Genomic DNA, 17,066 nt, shown 5'->3' on the forward strand with positions numbered 1-17,066 from the left:
CTCTTTGCAGGGATAACTCCAATTTCAGGTCAGAGAATGGAAGCATGATCAAACTTGCAAACCTGTGGGAATCTCGGGGAACAATGGCAACGTGGTAACCACCGCGTATTCACCGCCGTATTCAACAGATCCCGGATCAGGGGGATGCTTGTGGATTTTGCTCGACTTTTGAGCGCGCACGCGTGTTTGCAGAAATCAAGTTGCTTCTTCGGGTTCTGGCGGCGATGAGTTTGGCCCAACAAGCCCACAGCGGGGCAGATCTTGGCTACGGCCCCACCTAGCCCTGCCCAGCCGGCCTCCCGCAGGGCCAATTGGCGGCCGTTCTTTAACAATCCCAGTGGCCACCCCGCATTCCGTGAACCGGAGGCTATCATATTGCTCCGAACTCGGCGGTCTCCAACATCGCCGAGTTGGAGGCGCCGCAATCACTTGGAGCCTCTTATAAGCGGGAAGAACAGATCTCATCATCGGCCCAGAGTGGACTTGCATCCTCGTTCCGTATTTTCGACATTGGGGGCTCTTTGCCACAGCCTCAACTACGTGGAAGAACCATACAAGTCCCTTCGAAAAGAGAAGACACCATCGGCCTATAACACCTAGATTAATTCTGCTTTTAAAGAACGTCCTTATCATTGTCGTCCCCCATCCGTCTCCCACTGCAGGCCTTTGCTCCGATTTCAGTGAGGTGTTTGTGTGTTGCGCAACCAAAAAAAAATGCCGGCCGCCGAGAGAACACCGCAGACGCTCTACGACAAGGTCTTCCAGGCCCACATTGTCGACGAGAAGCTCGATGGCACGATCCTCCTCTACATCGACCGCCACCTAGTCCATGAGGTCACATCACCAGTGCGTTCCCCAGAATCCCCATTTTTTTCACGCTTGGTATGGTGTTCGGCGACTGACCTCAGCAGCAAGCATTTGAGGGCCTTGAAGTCGCCGGCCGCAAGGTCAGGAGACCGGACTGCACCCTCGCCACGACCGACCACGTACGCTACGCCTTCCCCGTCGAGCCTAGACCAGATCTCCGACTGACAATCCTTCTCTAGAATGTTCCCACAACCTCCAGGAAATCTCTCAAGGACATTGCGAGCTTCATCCAGGAAGAGGATTCCCGGACACAATGCGTAACCCTCGAGGAGAACGTCAAGAAGTTTGGCATCACATATTTTGGACTCAGCGACAAGCGGCAGGGCATTGTGCACGTTATCGGCCCTGAGCAGGGCTTCACCCTCCCCGGCACCACCGTCGTGTGCGGCGACAGCCACACGTCGACCCATGGCGCCTTCGGCGCGCTCGCCTTCGGCATCGGCACCAGCGAGGTCGAGCACGTCCTCGCCACACAATGCTTGATCACCAAGCGCAGCAAGAACATGAGGATACAGATTGACGGCGAGCTGGCCCCGGGTGTCAGCTCCAAGGACGTGATCCTCCATGCTATCGGCAAGATCGGCACCGCTGGCGGCACCGGCGCCGTCATCGAGTACTGCGGTTCCGTCATTCGCTCCCTCAGCATGGAGGCCCGCATGTCCATCTGCAACATGTCGATCGAGGGCGGTGCGAGGGCTGGCATGGTTGCCCCGGACGAGACCACCTTCGAGTACCTCAAGGGGAAGCCGCTGGCTCCCAAGTACGGGTCCGAAGAGTGGAACAAGGCGGTCGCCTATTGGAAGTCGTTGCGGTCCGACCCCGATGCCAAGTACGACATCGACGTCTTCATCGACGCCAAGGACATCGTCCCAACCGTCACCTGGGGTACCAGCCCCGAAGACGTCGTCCCCATCACCGGCGTCGTTCCCGACCCGGAGACCTTCCCTACCGAGGCTAAGAAGGCTGCCGGTCGCCGGATGCTTGAATACATGGGTCTCGTTCCCGGGACTCCGATGGAGGAGATCGTGGTCGACAAGGTCTTTATCGGCTCTTGCACCAACTCGAGAATCGAGGATCTCCGCGCCGCCGCCATGGTCGTCAAGGGCAAGAAGGTCGCCTCCAACATCAAGCGCGCCATGATCGTTCCGGGATCCGGCCTGGTCAAGGAGCAAGCCGAGCGGGAGGGCCTCGACAAGATCTTCCTCGATGCCGGGTTTGAGTGGCGCGAGGCCGGCTGCAGCATGTGCCTGGGCATGAACCCCGACATCCTCTCCCCCAAGGAGCGGTGCGCCAGCACCAGCAACCGCAACTTTGAGGGCCGCCAGGGCGCCCAGGGCCGAACGCACCTCATGTCCCCCGTCATGGCTGCCGCCGCCGCCATCGTGGGCAAGCTCGCCGACGTCCGGAAGATCTCGCAGTTCAACGGCAGCCCGCACATCGAGGCGGCCATCGCCCCCGAACCCGCCACGTCCTCCGGCGCCTCGGCCTCCGCCGAGAAGGCCCACCCCGACGAGCGCATCGAGACCGACGACGCCGAGAAGGAAGCCCTGGCCGACCAGCCCCAGGACTCGTCTCCGCAGGTCAACACCACCGTCGCCCACGCCGGGGGCGCTTCGGCCGCCGGTGGTCTCCCCAAGTTCACCGTCCTCAAGGGCATCGCGGCGCCCATGGAGAAGCCCAACATCGATACGGATGCCATCATCCCCAAGCAGTTCCTCAAGACCATCAAGCGGACCGGCCTCGGCAAAGCCCTCTTTTACGAGATGCGCTACCTCGAGCCGGGCGTGGAGAACCCGGACTTTGTCCTCAACCGCGAGCCGTACCGCCGAACCAAGATCATCGTCTGCACGGGTGCCAACTTCGGCTGCGGCTCGTCGCGCGAGCACGCCCCCTGGGCGCTCAACGACTTTGGCGTCAAGTGCGTCATCGCCCCGTCCTTTGCCGACATCTTCTTCAACAACTCGTTCAAGAACGGCATGCTGCCCATCCCCATCAAGAACCAGGACGACCTCGAAAAGGTGCACGCCGAGGCCGTGGCCGGCCGCGAGCTGGAGGTCGACCTCCCCAACCAGCTCATCAAGGATGCCCAAGGGAACACGCTGTGCTCGTTCGAGATCGAGGAGTTCAGGAAGCACTGCCTGGTGAACGGCCTGGACGACATCGGCCTCACGATGCAGCTGGAGGATAAGATTGCCGAGTTCGAGAAGAAGATGTCGCGCGAGACGCCGTGGCTGGATGGGTCCGGGTACCTGAAGCGCAAGGGCGGGAAGCTGGCTGTCAAGGCGGCGCCTGTGCCCAAGACCAATCGGGGGGATGTCAAGACCGAGCCGCTGGAGTGGTGAGAAGGGGTCGTACAAACGAGCCGAGCGGTGGATGTGTTATGATACCTGGGATAATGACGCTTGGTGTGTTGTGGTTTTGTGCGTCGAGTTTCCGTCTTGCTAAAAATACATTAGTCTTCTCACTCATGCTTGGAGGGGGTGGTATTTCTCGATTGTATTTTGTCTTGGCTTCATCTTCGAAGCAGAAAATGCTCTGTGCATGACGGAGGATCAACAGGCAGAATGAAGAAAATGAAAAGCGCATGCCTTTCATCACCGTTTTACCGCCATATACTTCGTACCGGTGCTTCCATTATCCTGTTTTTGTTTGCCAGCCCTGTTCTTTCCTTCTTTCAAAACCTCCCCGCTCTCACACCGCTGTCCTGCTTCCTGTGTGCCTTGACCCTTCCGTTGTTGTTGTCGTTGTTGCTCACCTCCACCAGAAGCTCACGCTGAAACTCACACTCAGTCCTCTCACATAATGCCACCACCCGACGGGGATATACAACACCTCGCCTTCGCCGAGCACACAGTCCAAGTACTCGAGCTTCCGGAACTCGTCCTCCCATCCCGCTTCCAGCCCTTCTTCTTCCTTCTCCCCCTCCTCACCGGACCCCTCCTCGGGCCGGGGAGCGGGAGCGGGACGGTCCCAGCCCTCGAGCACGCCGACGTCGACCCGGCTCGTGTTCCCCATCTCGACGCCGCCCTCGCGGCCCCTCGCGCGCATCTTGCGCGGCCCGATCCAGGGCGGGTACAGCCGCACGTATTTGCGCCCGACGACCTGGGCGAGCAGGTTGTGGTAGGGGTCCGTGTGGAGGGGCGTGATGGTCGTTGGGGGGCCGAACCAGGCGTTGAGGTGCGGGCAGTCTTCTTCTTCTTCTTCTCCTCCTCCTCCTCCTCCTCCTCCTTCGTCGTCGTCGTAGTTGCCCTCGTCGTCATCGCCGACGACGAGTTCATCTCGGGCTGGTGCTTCCCCCCGTGTGGTGGACTTGTCTCCAGAGGAGGGAGGGGTGCTATCGGGGTATGGAGGCGGAACGGTGAAGCAGAGGTCCGGGATGAGGATGTCGTTGCGGAGGAGGGGCAGGTGGGTCAGGAGCGGGTGTTGGGCCAGGTAGCCCGTCTTTTTACTTCCTTCTTGTCCTTCTTCTTCTTCGTTTTGTTGTTGCCGATGTTGTTGTTCGCCGCCGGTGGGAAACGGTGGGGACGAGGGCGGGTCCGTGATGTGCTCTCTCAGGAACTTGCCAAACGGCAGGATCTGCTGCCCCCACCCGGGGTCGACATAGCTGCGGCCGAGCTCAACGGGGACCAGGCGGCGGCCGCCAAAGGTGCGCGAGAGGAGGTAGTCGGGCTTGCGCCAGGGGCGGGTGGTCAGCGCCGGCCAGTCGGAGATGAGGCCGGTGATGACGAGCGGGAGCGGGCCGGGGGCATTGTTCTCGCGCTTGGTGAGGTAGGTCTGGAATTCCTCGAGGGAGAGGTCGTGGACCCGGCGGACGGGGCGGGTGACGGGCGGCGTGAAGGGTTCGTAAGAGGAGAAGGAGGGAGCGTCTTGCCAGGGGTTCGGGGGAGGAGACTGGGCTGAGGTCTTTGGCCGCTTCTGCGGTCTCTCGTCGAGGGGTGGCGATGGAGGAGGGCGAGCGGCGCTCTCTGGCGATGCCGCCTGCCAGACCTCCTCGAGCAGAGCAAATGCCCTGTTGATCCACTGCCTGCCTCTTCTGTCGCCGGCTGCGCCAGCAAGGATGATGGCGAGGTCCAGGGCCTTGATCATGTCGTCCAGCTCCTTCTCGGCCGCGGCCACATCGTACTGCCCTCGCAGCGCGGCGTCGGTGACCGGCCACGACATGTACAGGAGGGCAAACTTGAGGATGCTCGCGTCGGTGTACAGCTGGCGCCAGCAGGTGGGCAGTTCCTTGAACAGGTAGGCGTAGAACTTGGAGTAGGCCACGGATATGAGATCGTCTATGCGCCGCAGCAATAAGGCCCTCCCATCCTCGCCCTCGCCCTTGCTCAGGCTGAGCAGCTGCGAGGCCTGTCGCCCCAAAAGCTGCACCAGAGGCTCGCCGCAGGCTGCTAGGCCCCGGCTTGAGTGGTGGATGCTATCATCCTCCAGTATCTGAGCGCACTCTGAGGCGATCTGCTCGGCAGCAGCAAGGCATTGCGCCCTCAGCTGCTCGTGCGCGTCTGCCATGCCCGCGCCCTGGCGTGTGGGCCAGAGTCGCCTGGTGTTCTTTTCTTTTCTTTGTTTTCTTTCCTCTTTAGCTTATTTTTTTTTGACCAAATTTTGATAGTTGGATATTTTGCATGGTATAAACCTCCGTGTTCTGCCCAGGATGCGTGCTGCCGGATAACTCTCACCTCAGCAGTCGAGGGCACAATTTGTCAAAAATGTTCAGAAGGCATGAGCAACGGCAGTCCCATCTTGCGAGTGGGTTGGTTGCGGTGAACTCTGGCGGGGCTATTTCCACGGCAGCTTCTACCTTCCCATGGTATACGGACGATTGTCTGAAGAAGGTACGGTCGGTATAGTGGTTAGAGGGGTATTTATTGGGGCCTGTGGGCCATCTTTTGTAGGGGAGAACTATCGACCTTTCAACCAACAAAAATATACCACATACCACCACAGTTTCTTCAAGTCTAAAGTACTAAATACACATCCGCACGTATGTATGTACACTACAGTACATATGTACTGCAGTACAGTACTGTACATACATACACTACGTACAGTACGACACCCAACACTTCGGTAGCGATTCTCAGCGGGCCGTTCCAGCGCCACACTTTCTGTCGCTTCCTCTTATCTCGGGTCTTCGGGAGCCTCCTTGCCTAAAGTACTCAAACGGTCTACATACATATAAGTGGGATGGCACCTGCCCGATATTTGCTATCTCCCATTGTATCCCGCACTTCCGATCGAATAATCCACAACTCTCACCGGTTCTCTTTCGGCACGACTCGCCGCCATAGGCACCCTTGGTACCGATGCAACCAACCTGCAAGCCGCATATTCCCCCCCCAAAAAATGGGGCCAGAACCGCAGAGAACCCTGCTCACCCTGCCGGAACCCACAGAGAAACGCTCAACATTGAGGGAACGCAGCGGGAAAGCCGACTCGCAAGATCCCAAGCACGGAACCTGTAATAAAAGGCAAAAAGTCTGTGGATATCATAGTCTGCAATACTCAGCGGTGCAAAATGCGGTGTGAGCAACCTTCGTTTCTTAAGGGTCCTAGTCCTGGCGACCTGCTGATTCCCGATTCCAAAAGCCTGGATCACTCGACAGGCTTTCGCTCTGCACACAAGCCGCGGAGGACCGGGGAGAGACTAGGAGGCTAGAGACGTGACGACTCAGATGAACGGCTTTCCTGTCAACGCCGGCGCAACGCCCAACCAGCATTTGCGGCCCCCTTCCTCCTTAAGGGGTGCTTCTCGGCAACGGCAAAGGGAGCGCACATGTGTCGCTGAATGATGAACCACCTCAACTGACTGGGTAATGACTGCACGAAGCGTGAGAGGGATCGGAAATTCGTCATGAAAACGAACAACGATCTGCCTGCACGCCAGTCTTCCCACCATCCCTTGACGGTGGCTGGTCACCTGGGAGGGACAGGCGGGGTCGTGTCCGCAAATGCGTAATCTGCGCGGCGACTGGACCTGTGACGCTCTCGCTTGCGCCTAGAAAAGAGGCTGGTCGAAGGATGACTCGTCCCCCCCCCTCGCCGGGAAGGGAACTTCAGTTCGGAACCTCTTGCCGCGGCCAGCGGCCGACTGTTGTGTCGATAAGGGGTTATGCCAGGCTCAAGGCGGAATTTGTGCTTGGCCGTTCTGGTCTTGGTCTGAAGTGTGATCTCGGCCCCGGATTTGGTATCTCTCGCCCTCAAAGGGGCGAAACTCGGGTTCGTTTGGACAGCGCCCACCACTTCAAGTGGGCGGTTTCTGGGCCCAGACAAAGTGGATGGGCAGATAGCCATGGAGGCGCCTGTTTCCGACGGCCTCGGTGACGGCCCTGACCACATCGCTGATCTCGTCCTTCTCGTAGCCGGCCTCGACGAGGGGCCGCACGGCCATGGCGCCCACGAAGCCGATCATGATCTCGCGAAAGTAACCGCCGAGGAGCCGCAAGTGCGGGTCTCGCGCCCACTCGCCCAGGGGCATGTGGAAGATCTTGCGGTGCACGTTGACGAAGCCCAAGTTCTGCAAGAGGATAGGCAGCGTGTCGAGTACCCGGATCTCGAATCCGTACTTCTCCCTCAGCACAGGCTTGACCATCGAGAAGAACTTGATCAGGGGGTGGTCCGGCGTGACAGTGTTATCGTCGCACGACAGACGGGGGACTATGTCCTGGACTTCGACCCAGCCGCCTGGTTTCAGGTTTCTTTTGGGCGACGGGGTCAGCAATCCGTACATACCCATGGAGAGAGGCGGCGCCTCGAACGCGGAGGAGCTCACTGGAAAACTTTGCGCAGTACTGCCGTGTTGTCTCTTAGCATGGTGTTGACGAAGCGGAAGTGAGCAAAGTCGTAGTCGTTGGCATGCGCCCATTCGTCCTCGATGTCGTCGACGATGAACTCGACGTTTGGCGGGATCCAGTGTGGTTGAATGGGTGAGAGATCCACCCCCGTCACCCTGGCGCTGGGGAACGCCTCACCGACTGGGACACGTCAGGTCGTGCTCCCCGCTGTTGCTGGTGCTGGCCCCCTGGCCAAGCAAAACACGTACCTTCAATGGCCCAGTCCCCGAACCCCGTACCAAGGTCGATGATCTTCTGCGGATTGTTCCCGATCGGAGCCAAATATAGCCTGCCGCCGAGGAGATCCTTGAGCATCAGGTGCCGCAGCGACTCTCGCTTGTACTCCTCCTCGTCGTTCGGAATGGGATATCTCCTGCAACGGTAGGCGTGGTACCTCCTGGACCCGGAATAAGCACCCGCACGCAATTTTTCTCAAGAGAAAGACGAAAGAGTCCCGGCGACATACCTACCGTACTCCCACACGTGTTCGTTGATGCTCGAAGTAACAGAACCGAACGTAGCAGTGTCCTCCTCGCTCGGCTCATAGTCGGAGGTGACCCCGCTTGCTTCCTCGCGCCGGGTATCGTCGCCGTGGGTTTCGGCCATCTCGCTCTGCTCCATCCCCGGAGGAGAGCCGTCCGCCTCGGCCTGCATTCGCGGCCGAGCCACCACCGAGGAGCTTCCTCAGGCCAGCGTCTCTTTGGACTTGAACAGTCGGATGGCAGCCAAACTATGGGCCGAAGGCATCTCCTCGACGGAAACAAATAATTTCAAATAAAGCAAAATAAAACCACGCAGGCTGCCGGCCGGTGGAGACAACGTCCCACAGATCCCGAAGAAGACGAGCTCACAGGCGGCCACCTACCGCTGGCGAGAGGGAGAAACGGGGGAGAAATAGGGTCTGCGGGTGGTGTCGGGGACTTGGATTAACCCCCAGCCAGGGCGTAGCATTCGTTCTTATAGATGTGCGTATACATACGTGGGCCGACCGGGGACGCACTAGACCCGGTGAGGTGGACGAGCTTCCGTCGAGCCCGGGGAGCAGGTGGCCGCCATGGCAGCGGGAGCGGAATATAGTGCATGTATGTACTGTATGTGCATCCATGCATACCACCACACGAGACGACGCCATTCAGAAAAAGAAAAAAAAAAAAAGACCCAGAGACAAGCCCGAATAAATTGCCCTGCTCCTTGACTGACAAGGGCAAAAGAAAGACGGGGAACTGCGAAATCAACGAGACTCGCTAGAATGCACCTTGCGGGCTCCATGGAGCTCTCTGGAGCCAGGGAGGGGTGGAGCAATGGTCATCTAGCTCGGCCGTCCAAGGTCGCGATGGCCAATCATGGCGGGCCACCTGCTGTTCATGGTGGGAGAAGGTGGCACCTGGGGCAGAATGGCTGCAGCGGCGAACACTCGTCGATGCTGTATCCAGGTTCCAGTCCATAGGACCGGGCGACCCTGCCGCACGGTACAGTGCAGTACCTACCTCCGGATGTAGTCCGTAGGGTGCATACATCCACGCCCCTGACGACCCAGCGTAACGGATGAGCGCAGGTCAACGGCCGACGAATCCGGCGTTCAACATCGCTTTCTTCCTTCTTTCCCCACCCCACACCCTGCTAGGCCGTTTCGAGAGGGTGAACTCAACCACAGTGCCGGGACGCCAGCTTACTGCGAATAAGCACACGACCCACTGCTCGGAGCGGGCGTTACCTGTTACCAAACCATCGGGACGTGCCCTCATGAGGGCAGGGCAAAAACTCTCGTGGGCGCGATCGGCATCGTGGCCCGCTCGCAGAGACCAAAGCCGACCAAGCCGGGAAGACTGGGAGACAAAATCAGAATCAACCGGCCCAAAAGCCAGCATTACCTCTCCCCGAACTTGGAGGCCCCAGATGCAACACTGCCGTGCGTGAGCGTATATGATGTACTGCACAGTCGTTTATGTATGTTCCTCTGGCGCAAGACGGGCAGAGAATGAGCCCGACCGAGATCGGAAATGGATCCCCGCCACTGCCGCAGTTGGATGATACCATCTCGGGTCGGGAGTGAGCGTTTCAAGTTTGTTCCCGAAGCGTGGTGTTCGGCGGGATGGCCTTCCGCGACCCTGCAGAGTTTTGCTCGTGGGTGTCAGTCAGATCAGGCAGGTAAACGAAACGGGAACTTATGCGGCAGTGTATGCACATACACACACAGTACAGTACCAGTCGTAACCGGGCCGCTAGCGAGGATGCGAACTGAATCAGTCGACCGGCAGGCGGACGAAAGAAGCGGTCAGGCAGCGGGGCAGCTAGCTACCTAGGTTAGTGTGAAGAGACTTGACCACCTAGCAAGCAAACGGGACGACTGGCAGGCACAGCCCACTTCCAAAATTTAGTAGGCTCTCTGGATACCTACCTACCTCAGATAATCCGTGCGAAGGTACGCTACATACATGGGTAGTCGTCCACCACCTATTTGTAAAGTATGTACCAAAGTTACTACGGATTACTGCGTGCTCATTGTAACGTTAGTAGTATGTGCGTTCAAGGAAGGTTGCGGCGCGGCGCACGGCTGACGGGCAGCTGGCGCACTTCCCGCGGGCATTGTTGTTCGCTGGGAGGAATGCACCTGCATCCGGCCATTAGAAAAGCTACCTTTACAGTACCAATACACAGTAAATTCCAAGCTCGAGACGGTGCGACCCTCCCCACGTCGCGTCTCGAAGCGCGTCTTGCGATGCGTGTCTTGGGTGTAACGTTCAGCGTGTAAGCCCGTAAACACTCGCACTCCACTGTTTTGCTCGACGCCGACCATCCAGGCACAACGAATTCGCCTGCGCCGAGCACACGCCAATGTCTTAACACTCGACTCACCAAGGGACTTCCTCTCCCCTGAGCCAGCCGCTGTTGGAGATCCTCAAAATTGGACACAATCACAAAACCATCAAAACCACGTCGCGTCACTGCTCAGCAGCACCCACGCACCTCACAACCGAAACCCAGAGCCAATCTCCCAGGTCGACTCCTCGCCCCGAAAAAAAAAGCCGCCTCCATGCGTGCCCGTAACCGACCTCACGACTCGATTCTAACCTAGTCCACGAGAAGTAGAAGAAAAAGCCAAAGAACAAAGAACAAAATAAAGAAAGGGAGAGGAACAGACAAAAACAGAGAATAGTCGACCAGCGTGCGCCATGTACCTCCCCCGCGCCCTCCTGTCCAAACTGTACCTCAACCTCCTCAACACGCGCCACCCGCTCTCGCCGCCCGTGCTCATCCTCGTGGCCCTCGAGCCCGACGCGCTCTGCGCCTGCCGCATCCTCACGCGCCTCTTCAAGCATGACTACATCCCGCACAAGATCCAGCCCGTGGCGGGCTATGCCGACCTCGAGCGCGTCGGCCGCGAGCTGGTGGCGCCCATGATGGACTCGCGCGGCGGCGCCGGCGGCGTCGTCGTCTGCCTCGGCGTCGGCGGCATGGCGGACCTGGGCACCGTCCTGGGGCTGGAGAGCGAGGAGGAGGACGACGGGACCCCCGCGTTCGGCGGGGTCGAGGTGTGGGTTGTCGACTCGCACCGGCCCTGGAACCTGAACAACGTCTTTGGCGGCTTCCCGCTCGAGCCGGAGACGGAGGAGGCCACCAGCTACGCGGCGAGAACGCCGGCCGGTGTGAGGGCGGGCTGCATCGAGCGGGCATACCGGCCCGGGAAGGGGGGCATCGTGGTGTTCGACGACGGGGATATCGAGGACGAACTGGGCAAGGAGAGAGAGGCGTACCTGGCGCTCGTGGATATGCCCGAGGTGGAGGACGACGGGGAGGACCTTGGGGATAGCGACGAAGACGAAGATGACGATAATAATGACGAGAGCGACGTTGAGGAGCCACCAGTCCTTGCCGAGAAGGTGTCACGAGCTGGCAAGAAGCGAAAGTCGTGGGATTTCCTGGAGGAGGATAGCGAGGAGGATGACGACAGGCCTAGGCAAAGGCGACGGAGTAACTCGGTGCGTTCGCTCTCTCATTGCCGACTAACCAATTCCTTCCCCCCCGGCCACGCTGCTCTCTGCTGACTACTTCTCCAGTCCACTCCCATCCCAGACTCGCCCCGGCGTCCGGCGCAGCGCGGGCTCATGTCCCTGCGAGACGAAGCCGTGTTCTCGAGCGATGCCCTGGAGCCCCCACCTGCCGCTCAGCCATCGCAAGCGCCGTCGGCGCGCACGCTGAGGCGAAGGCTTCTCCGTCTGCGGCGCAAGAACGAAGCCATCCTGCGAGAATACTATCAACTTGGCACCTCCTACTCGGAACCGGTGTCTTCCATGATGTATTCTCTCGCCTCGGAGCTCGGCCGCGAAGACAACGACCTGCTCTGGATGGCCATCGTCGGCGTGACCTCCATGGAGCTGTACGGGCGCTCCTCCGCCGGCATCGCCGTGCCCGTACGCGGTTCCGAGGCCCGCCCCGCCTCGGGCTGGATGGGACTGCGGGGCGCGAGGATACGACAGCTTCTGCGGGATGAAGTACGACGGCTGAATCCTCCAGAGGTCGGCAACGGGCGGGTCCTACCCGAAAACACGGGCATCATACCAACCACAGCTCGCAGCCCCGAAGACACGAGCATCCGTCTGTCGCCCGAGCCCAAGTTCCTGCTCATCCGGCACTGGAGCCTCTACGACAGCATGCTGCACTCCCCCTACCTCTTCTCTCGCCTCAAGACGTGGAGCGAAACAGGTCTCAAGCGGCTGCACAAGCTCCTGGCCAAGATGGGCGTCAGTCTGGTCCAGTGCAAGCAGAGCTACGCGCACATGGATATGATGCTCAAGCGCGAGCTCCGCACCAAGCTCCTCAAGTACGCCTCCCTCTACAACCTCGACGAGTTGGTCCCCACCATCGATACGGACGGCAAAGACCGGGGCGGCGCCAAAGACGGTTGGGGGTTCGTCCGCAGCTGGGGCTGGCGCGCCACCCTCAGCGCGCAAGACGTGGGCGTCGTCATCGGCGCGCTCCTCGAGGTCGGCAAGAACACCACCGCCTCGCTCTCATCATCATCATCGTCGTCATCATCCTCCTCCTCCTCCGACCCCAACTCCAGCGCCGCGCCGTCCCAGGACCTCTCGGCAGCGGCATCCGAGCCCGCCAGCGCGGAATGGATCCCCCGCTTCTGGGATGCCTACGACGCGCTGGAGGACATCGAGGCGCTCAAGGCGGGCCTGCCGACGGCGCAGTTCCTGCACAAGGCCATCTTCACCACGGGCACGACGGTGCTCAAAAAGAAGCAAATCTCGCACCTGCGGGCGTTCCGCATGTGCGTCGTCAAGGACTCGCCCGACGCGGCGCTGTTCAACCACCCGGGCGCGCTGACCAAGCTGGCGCTGTGGATCGGCGAGGCGCTAGCCGAGCAGGAGCGGGAGGCGTCGGGCGGCCGGCTGGCGCACGGCGGGCGCGGCACCCCCCTGGTGGTGGCCAGCCTGGACGAGAAGCGGGGCGTCTACGTCGTGGTCGGCACCGGCGGCGGCGGCGGGCCGGACACGGCGTTTCGGGACCGAGAGGCGGCGCGGAGGAGGGCGGCCGCGAGGGAGGAGAAGGCCAGGGCCAGGGAGGAGGCGAGGAAGGTCAAGGAGAAGCTGAGGGAAGAGAAGAGGGCCGCCAGGAGGAGGTTGAGAGACGAGGCCGGGAAGCGGGGGGGAGGCGAGGGCGAGGGCGAAGATGCGGAGGAGGAGGACGAGGACGAGGACGAGACGGAAAGCGAGGAGAGCGAGGAGGATGACGACGATGACGAGAGTGACTTAGAGGAAGAGAACGCTACGCGCGGGCGGGGATACGGCTTGAATCGGTTCGGGACGGCCTTCCAGGAAGTGGTTGCGGAGACGAACGCACGGGTCAGGATCGACAGCTTTGAGCACTGCGTGGTCGAGGTCAAGAAGGAGGACCTGGGGGGGTTCTTGGAAAGCCTGAGCATGAAAGCTGTTGTTGGGTGATGGTTGTCTTGTTTGCGGTAGGCAGGCAGGGAGGCAGGCAGGCAGGCAGGCGGCGCGTGTGAATTGCATTGGGGGGGGGTTTCTGAGGGATTAAGGGCGATGGTAAAACTGGGCTTGGTGCTGTTTCCGTTATGTTTTGGCGTTTTCGGAATATGTCATTTGATCTCGTTCAACGCCTTCTGAGACCCCCTTTTTTTCTCTTGACTTGTTTAGAGCTGCGATGATGTCTGTTTGCATGTATATACTTAAGGGTGCATATCTCCAGCTTACTTCTTTTTCTTGCCACTGGTAGATTTGTATAGCAAGTGTCGTCTTTCTGTCCACTTCCCATGTAAACTGTGTCACTGTCGTCATCGTCATCATCGTCGTCATCGTCGTCGATTCCATTCTGTACATCTTTCCATCCGGTTGCTTCTTAACAGCGGAACAATACCACGAATTGTCCCGTGCCACCTCGCCTCCCGCCCTGCCCTTGCGGCCCAGTGCGGTTTCGCCGCTTCCGCCTCGGTTTCCGCGAAGCGTCTGGCACAAGCTCAGATTCAGAACATACTGTGTAGTGTAGTCCATTTGGAGGGCCCGCACCAACGGTCGTCTTCTTGGCGCGTGTGCACAGCCACAATGGGAAGTGGGGAGATGTGATGCAAGCGGTGCCCCGCTGTGCCCTTGTGCCTCGTTCCTGCCTTGTTGGTTGTTGGTGTTGACTCTGGAGCTCTCGACAAGAGGTTCGGGAGGGCGGAAGCACAGTGATTGGCGATGATGACATTGCCCCTCTGTAGTTTCCACTGCTCTCTGAACTAATACTTGTGCTCTCAGCTTCTTCCGTCGAAACCGGTTCCTTCAACAATGGAGAGAGTGGAAGGCGCGCTAGCTGGCATGGCGGAAGTACACTCTAAACCTCGAGGAACACAACTGGTTTCCTGGCTTCGAAGCTAAATGTCAGAAAAAGAAAAAAAAAAGAAGAGGAGGAGGAGGAGGAAGGGGGGGGAAGGAACAAAAAGCTGAAAATGAGTCCCTATCGGTGTTGCGATGACGAGATGTGCTCAGTTTAGAGGCGTATTCGCGGCCAAGGAGCCCATGGCTCTTCCCTGTGCATATGTATCCTACTGCGAAAACAGAGAGAAGCACCTGACGGGGGATCCAGAAGAGGAACTATTGTCGTCACAGGCAACACTGAAGGACCCTCTGAGTTGCAGTTCGGTGTGTTTCGCTCCAGAACCCCTCGCTACTTAGGTTTGGCCGGCACCGTGCGCATAAGAACTTGGTAAGAACTTACCAGGGTAGTAGGTACTTGTAGTTAGGTAACGGGTGTTAGGTCACGACTTCAGTGAGAACCTTGCGAGGCAATAATTGAGATGGCTCTCGTTTTCTAGTCAACTCCATATCGGTGAATCTTCTTCGCCGCCGAGAAGTATTCTCTCTTTCCATCCCATATTAATGCCAAACTGAATGGTTGAATTGTGCTCCTTGATGGGGCGGCAGGCTCCATTGTAATGTCACTGTGCTACACGAATACTGCCTGTACAGTGCTCTCGGACAGTGCGAGCCGCTGAGTGCATTGGAGGGACTCCCGCAATCGTCACTCTCAAACTTCCCGCAGGTCCCGCCTAGCCTCTCGCCTGCCCTGCCTCACCTTTGCTGCATCTTCCGACAATACGCTCCCCAACACTCTAACACCACGCTAGTACTTTCTTGCGACTTCACACCCGACGACGAATCTTGATGACCATCCGGCGCCACCGCTTTACCATTCTGTTCTACAAAGAGTCGTTTCCATCTGCGAAGACGCCACTAACTAAGTAAATAAAAACCGGCGACTTCGCACGATCAACAGGAACCGCCCAATCAAGCATTCCATTGAGCGCCAAACCCCCCTTGTCGCCGCCACCCTCCGGAACCTCAACCCCTCTCGGTGCTGCCCGCCTCAGAATAACCTTCCACGGCAGCGACGATTACACACCTGGCTTTCAGACATGGGCAATCTGTGAGTGCGCAGTCCAGTTGTCGAGGTCGCTTGGTGCCGACTATCTCGGGACCATGCCGAGGTTCGGCAGGTTTGCGCTTGCGGGGGACCGGGGGGAGGCATGAAAACGCTCTCCGCCGCTAAGCGCCTGGGAGCAAGGCCGGGACCAGCACCCTCCTCGAACTGTTGCTCGGCAGCAATCCCGCTGACACGCTCTGCCTCTTAGACAGTCGAAGAAGCTCGCGGACGACCAGCTGAAGGAGCTGCAGAAGTTGACCAACTTTGACAAGAAAGAGTTGCAGCAATGGTATAGGGGTGCGTAGCTCTCGCCCTGTTTTTGCTTCCTGGAACTTTTCGCGCGGCACAGCCTCTGAAAGGAAAAGGATGAGGAAAAGAAGAAATACACGAGCGAGACGGAACTGACGAGGAAGTCGTGTGGCAGGATTTCTGAAGGACTGCCCGTCAGGCATGCTCACCAAGACGGAATTCCAAAAGATATACGCGCAGTTCTTCCCCTTTGGCGACCCGTCCACCTTTGCCGACTACGTCTTCAACGTGTTCGACACGGACAAGTCGGGCACCATCGACTTCAAGGAGTTCATCTGCGCGCTGAGCGTGACGAGCCGCGGCAAGATGGAGGACAAGCTCGACTGGGCATTCCAGCTGTACGACATTGACGGCGACGGCAAGATCAGCTACGACGAGATGCTCAAGATCGTCGAGGCCATCTACAAGATGGTATTATTTCCCCCTTCCCCTCCCTTCCTCCTTCTCTTCCCATTTCACCCCTTGTGCAGGGTGCTGATTAGGCGCTGCGAAACGCAAACAGGTCGGCTCGATGGTCAAGCTGCCCGAGGACGAGGACACGCCCGAGAAGCGGGTGCGCAAGATCTTCCGCATGATGGACAAGGACGAGAATGGCAGCCTGGACATGAAGGAGTTCAAGGAGGGGAGCCAGCGCGACGCCACCATCGTCTCGGCCCTCTCGCTTTACGATGGGCTGGTGTGACCGCCGGCGGTTCTCGTTTGTGTGAGCTGCTGGTGATTCTTGAAGGAAACTCTGCGCCCTGTTTGGGAAGCGGAGGGGAGGAAGGGACAAGAGGAGCAAGGGAGAACTCTGGGGTCGTGGTTGCCAAGGATATTGGAGGGGACCCCTTTCGCGTCAACTGTTCGAGTTGTCCAGCAGATTCGGGTGGTTCCGCGTAAAGAGAGCATGGGCCTGGAGTGCCCGGCTATCGATCCGGCTGACCCAGCAAGGGTTGCAGTGATGCTGGTGCCGACAGAGGTATTGGGTGGTTTTGTGAGGCAGTGAAGGCGCAATGAGTCGGCGCTAATGGTCTTCATGTTGTTTGATTTTGGTTGAGAGGAAGGTTCCCTGTAACTTTGTGCGTTTTAGCAACTAAATCGTTGATACTGGTCTGTCCCAACTCGGGGCCCCAAACCGAACGTTTGTCGCACGTT

General features: G+C 59.0%; 5 protein-coding genes across 5 annotated transcripts; 3 read left to right on the top strand and 2 right to left on the bottom strand.

Annotated features, from left to right (window-relative positions):
- Window positions 1-400: 400 nt before the first annotated feature.
- Window positions 401-3,414, top strand: MYCTH_2299349 (uncharacterized protein). Its single transcript, XM_003660677.1, has 2 exons — window positions 401-846; window positions 1,047-3,414. The coding sequence occupies exons 1-2, from the start codon at window positions 715-717 to the stop codon at window positions 3,207-3,209; spliced, it is 2,295 nt and encodes a 764-aa protein (XP_003660725.1). The 5' UTR covers window positions 401-714; the 3' UTR covers window positions 3,210-3,414.
- On the bottom strand, window positions 3,415-5,437 carry MYCTH_2299350 (uncharacterized protein). Its single transcript, XM_003660678.1, has one exon. The coding sequence runs from the start codon at window positions 5,371-5,373 to the stop codon at window positions 3,619-3,621; it is 1,755 nt and encodes a 584-aa protein (XP_003660726.1). The 5' UTR covers window positions 5,374-5,437; the 3' UTR covers window positions 3,415-3,618.
- A 1,668-nt stretch (window positions 5,438-7,105) lies between these two features.
- MYCTH_39559 (uncharacterized protein) lies at window positions 7,106-8,300 on the bottom strand (the record flags this gene model as incomplete). Its single annotated transcript, XM_003660679.1, has 4 exons — window positions 7,106-7,559; window positions 7,634-7,835; window positions 7,904-8,091; window positions 8,161-8,300. The coding sequence occupies 4 exons, from the start codon at window positions 8,298-8,300 to the stop codon at window positions 7,106-7,108; spliced, it is 984 nt and encodes a 327-aa protein (XP_003660727.1).
- Window positions 8,301-10,679: 2,379 nt separating this feature from the next.
- MYCTH_2299355 (uncharacterized protein) lies at window positions 10,680-13,710 on the top strand. Its single transcript, XM_003660680.1, has 2 exons — window positions 10,680-11,674; window positions 11,753-13,710. The coding sequence occupies exons 1-2, from the start codon at window positions 10,868-10,870 to the stop codon at window positions 13,643-13,645; spliced, it is 2,700 nt and encodes an 899-aa protein (XP_003660728.1). The 5' UTR covers window positions 10,680-10,867; the 3' UTR covers window positions 13,646-13,710.
- Window positions 13,711-15,422: 1,712 nt separating this feature from the next.
- MYCTH_2074176 (uncharacterized protein) lies at window positions 15,423-17,043 on the top strand. The gene is made up of 4 exons (XM_003660681.1): window positions 15,423-15,626; window positions 15,832-15,920; window positions 16,048-16,343; window positions 16,435-17,043. The coding sequence occupies exons 1-4, from the start codon at window positions 15,616-15,618 to the stop codon at window positions 16,612-16,614; spliced, it is 576 nt and encodes a 191-aa protein (XP_003660729.1). The 5' UTR covers window positions 15,423-15,615; the 3' UTR covers window positions 16,615-17,043.
- Window positions 17,044-17,066: the final 23 nt, after the last annotated feature.

This window comes from Thermothelomyces thermophilus, chromosome 1, assembly GCF_000226095.1.
Source record: "Thermothelomyces thermophilus ATCC 42464 chromosome 1, complete sequence".
Lineage (NCBI taxonomy): Eukaryota > Fungi > Ascomycota > Sordariomycetes > Sordariales > Chaetomiaceae > Thermothelomyces > Thermothelomyces thermophilus.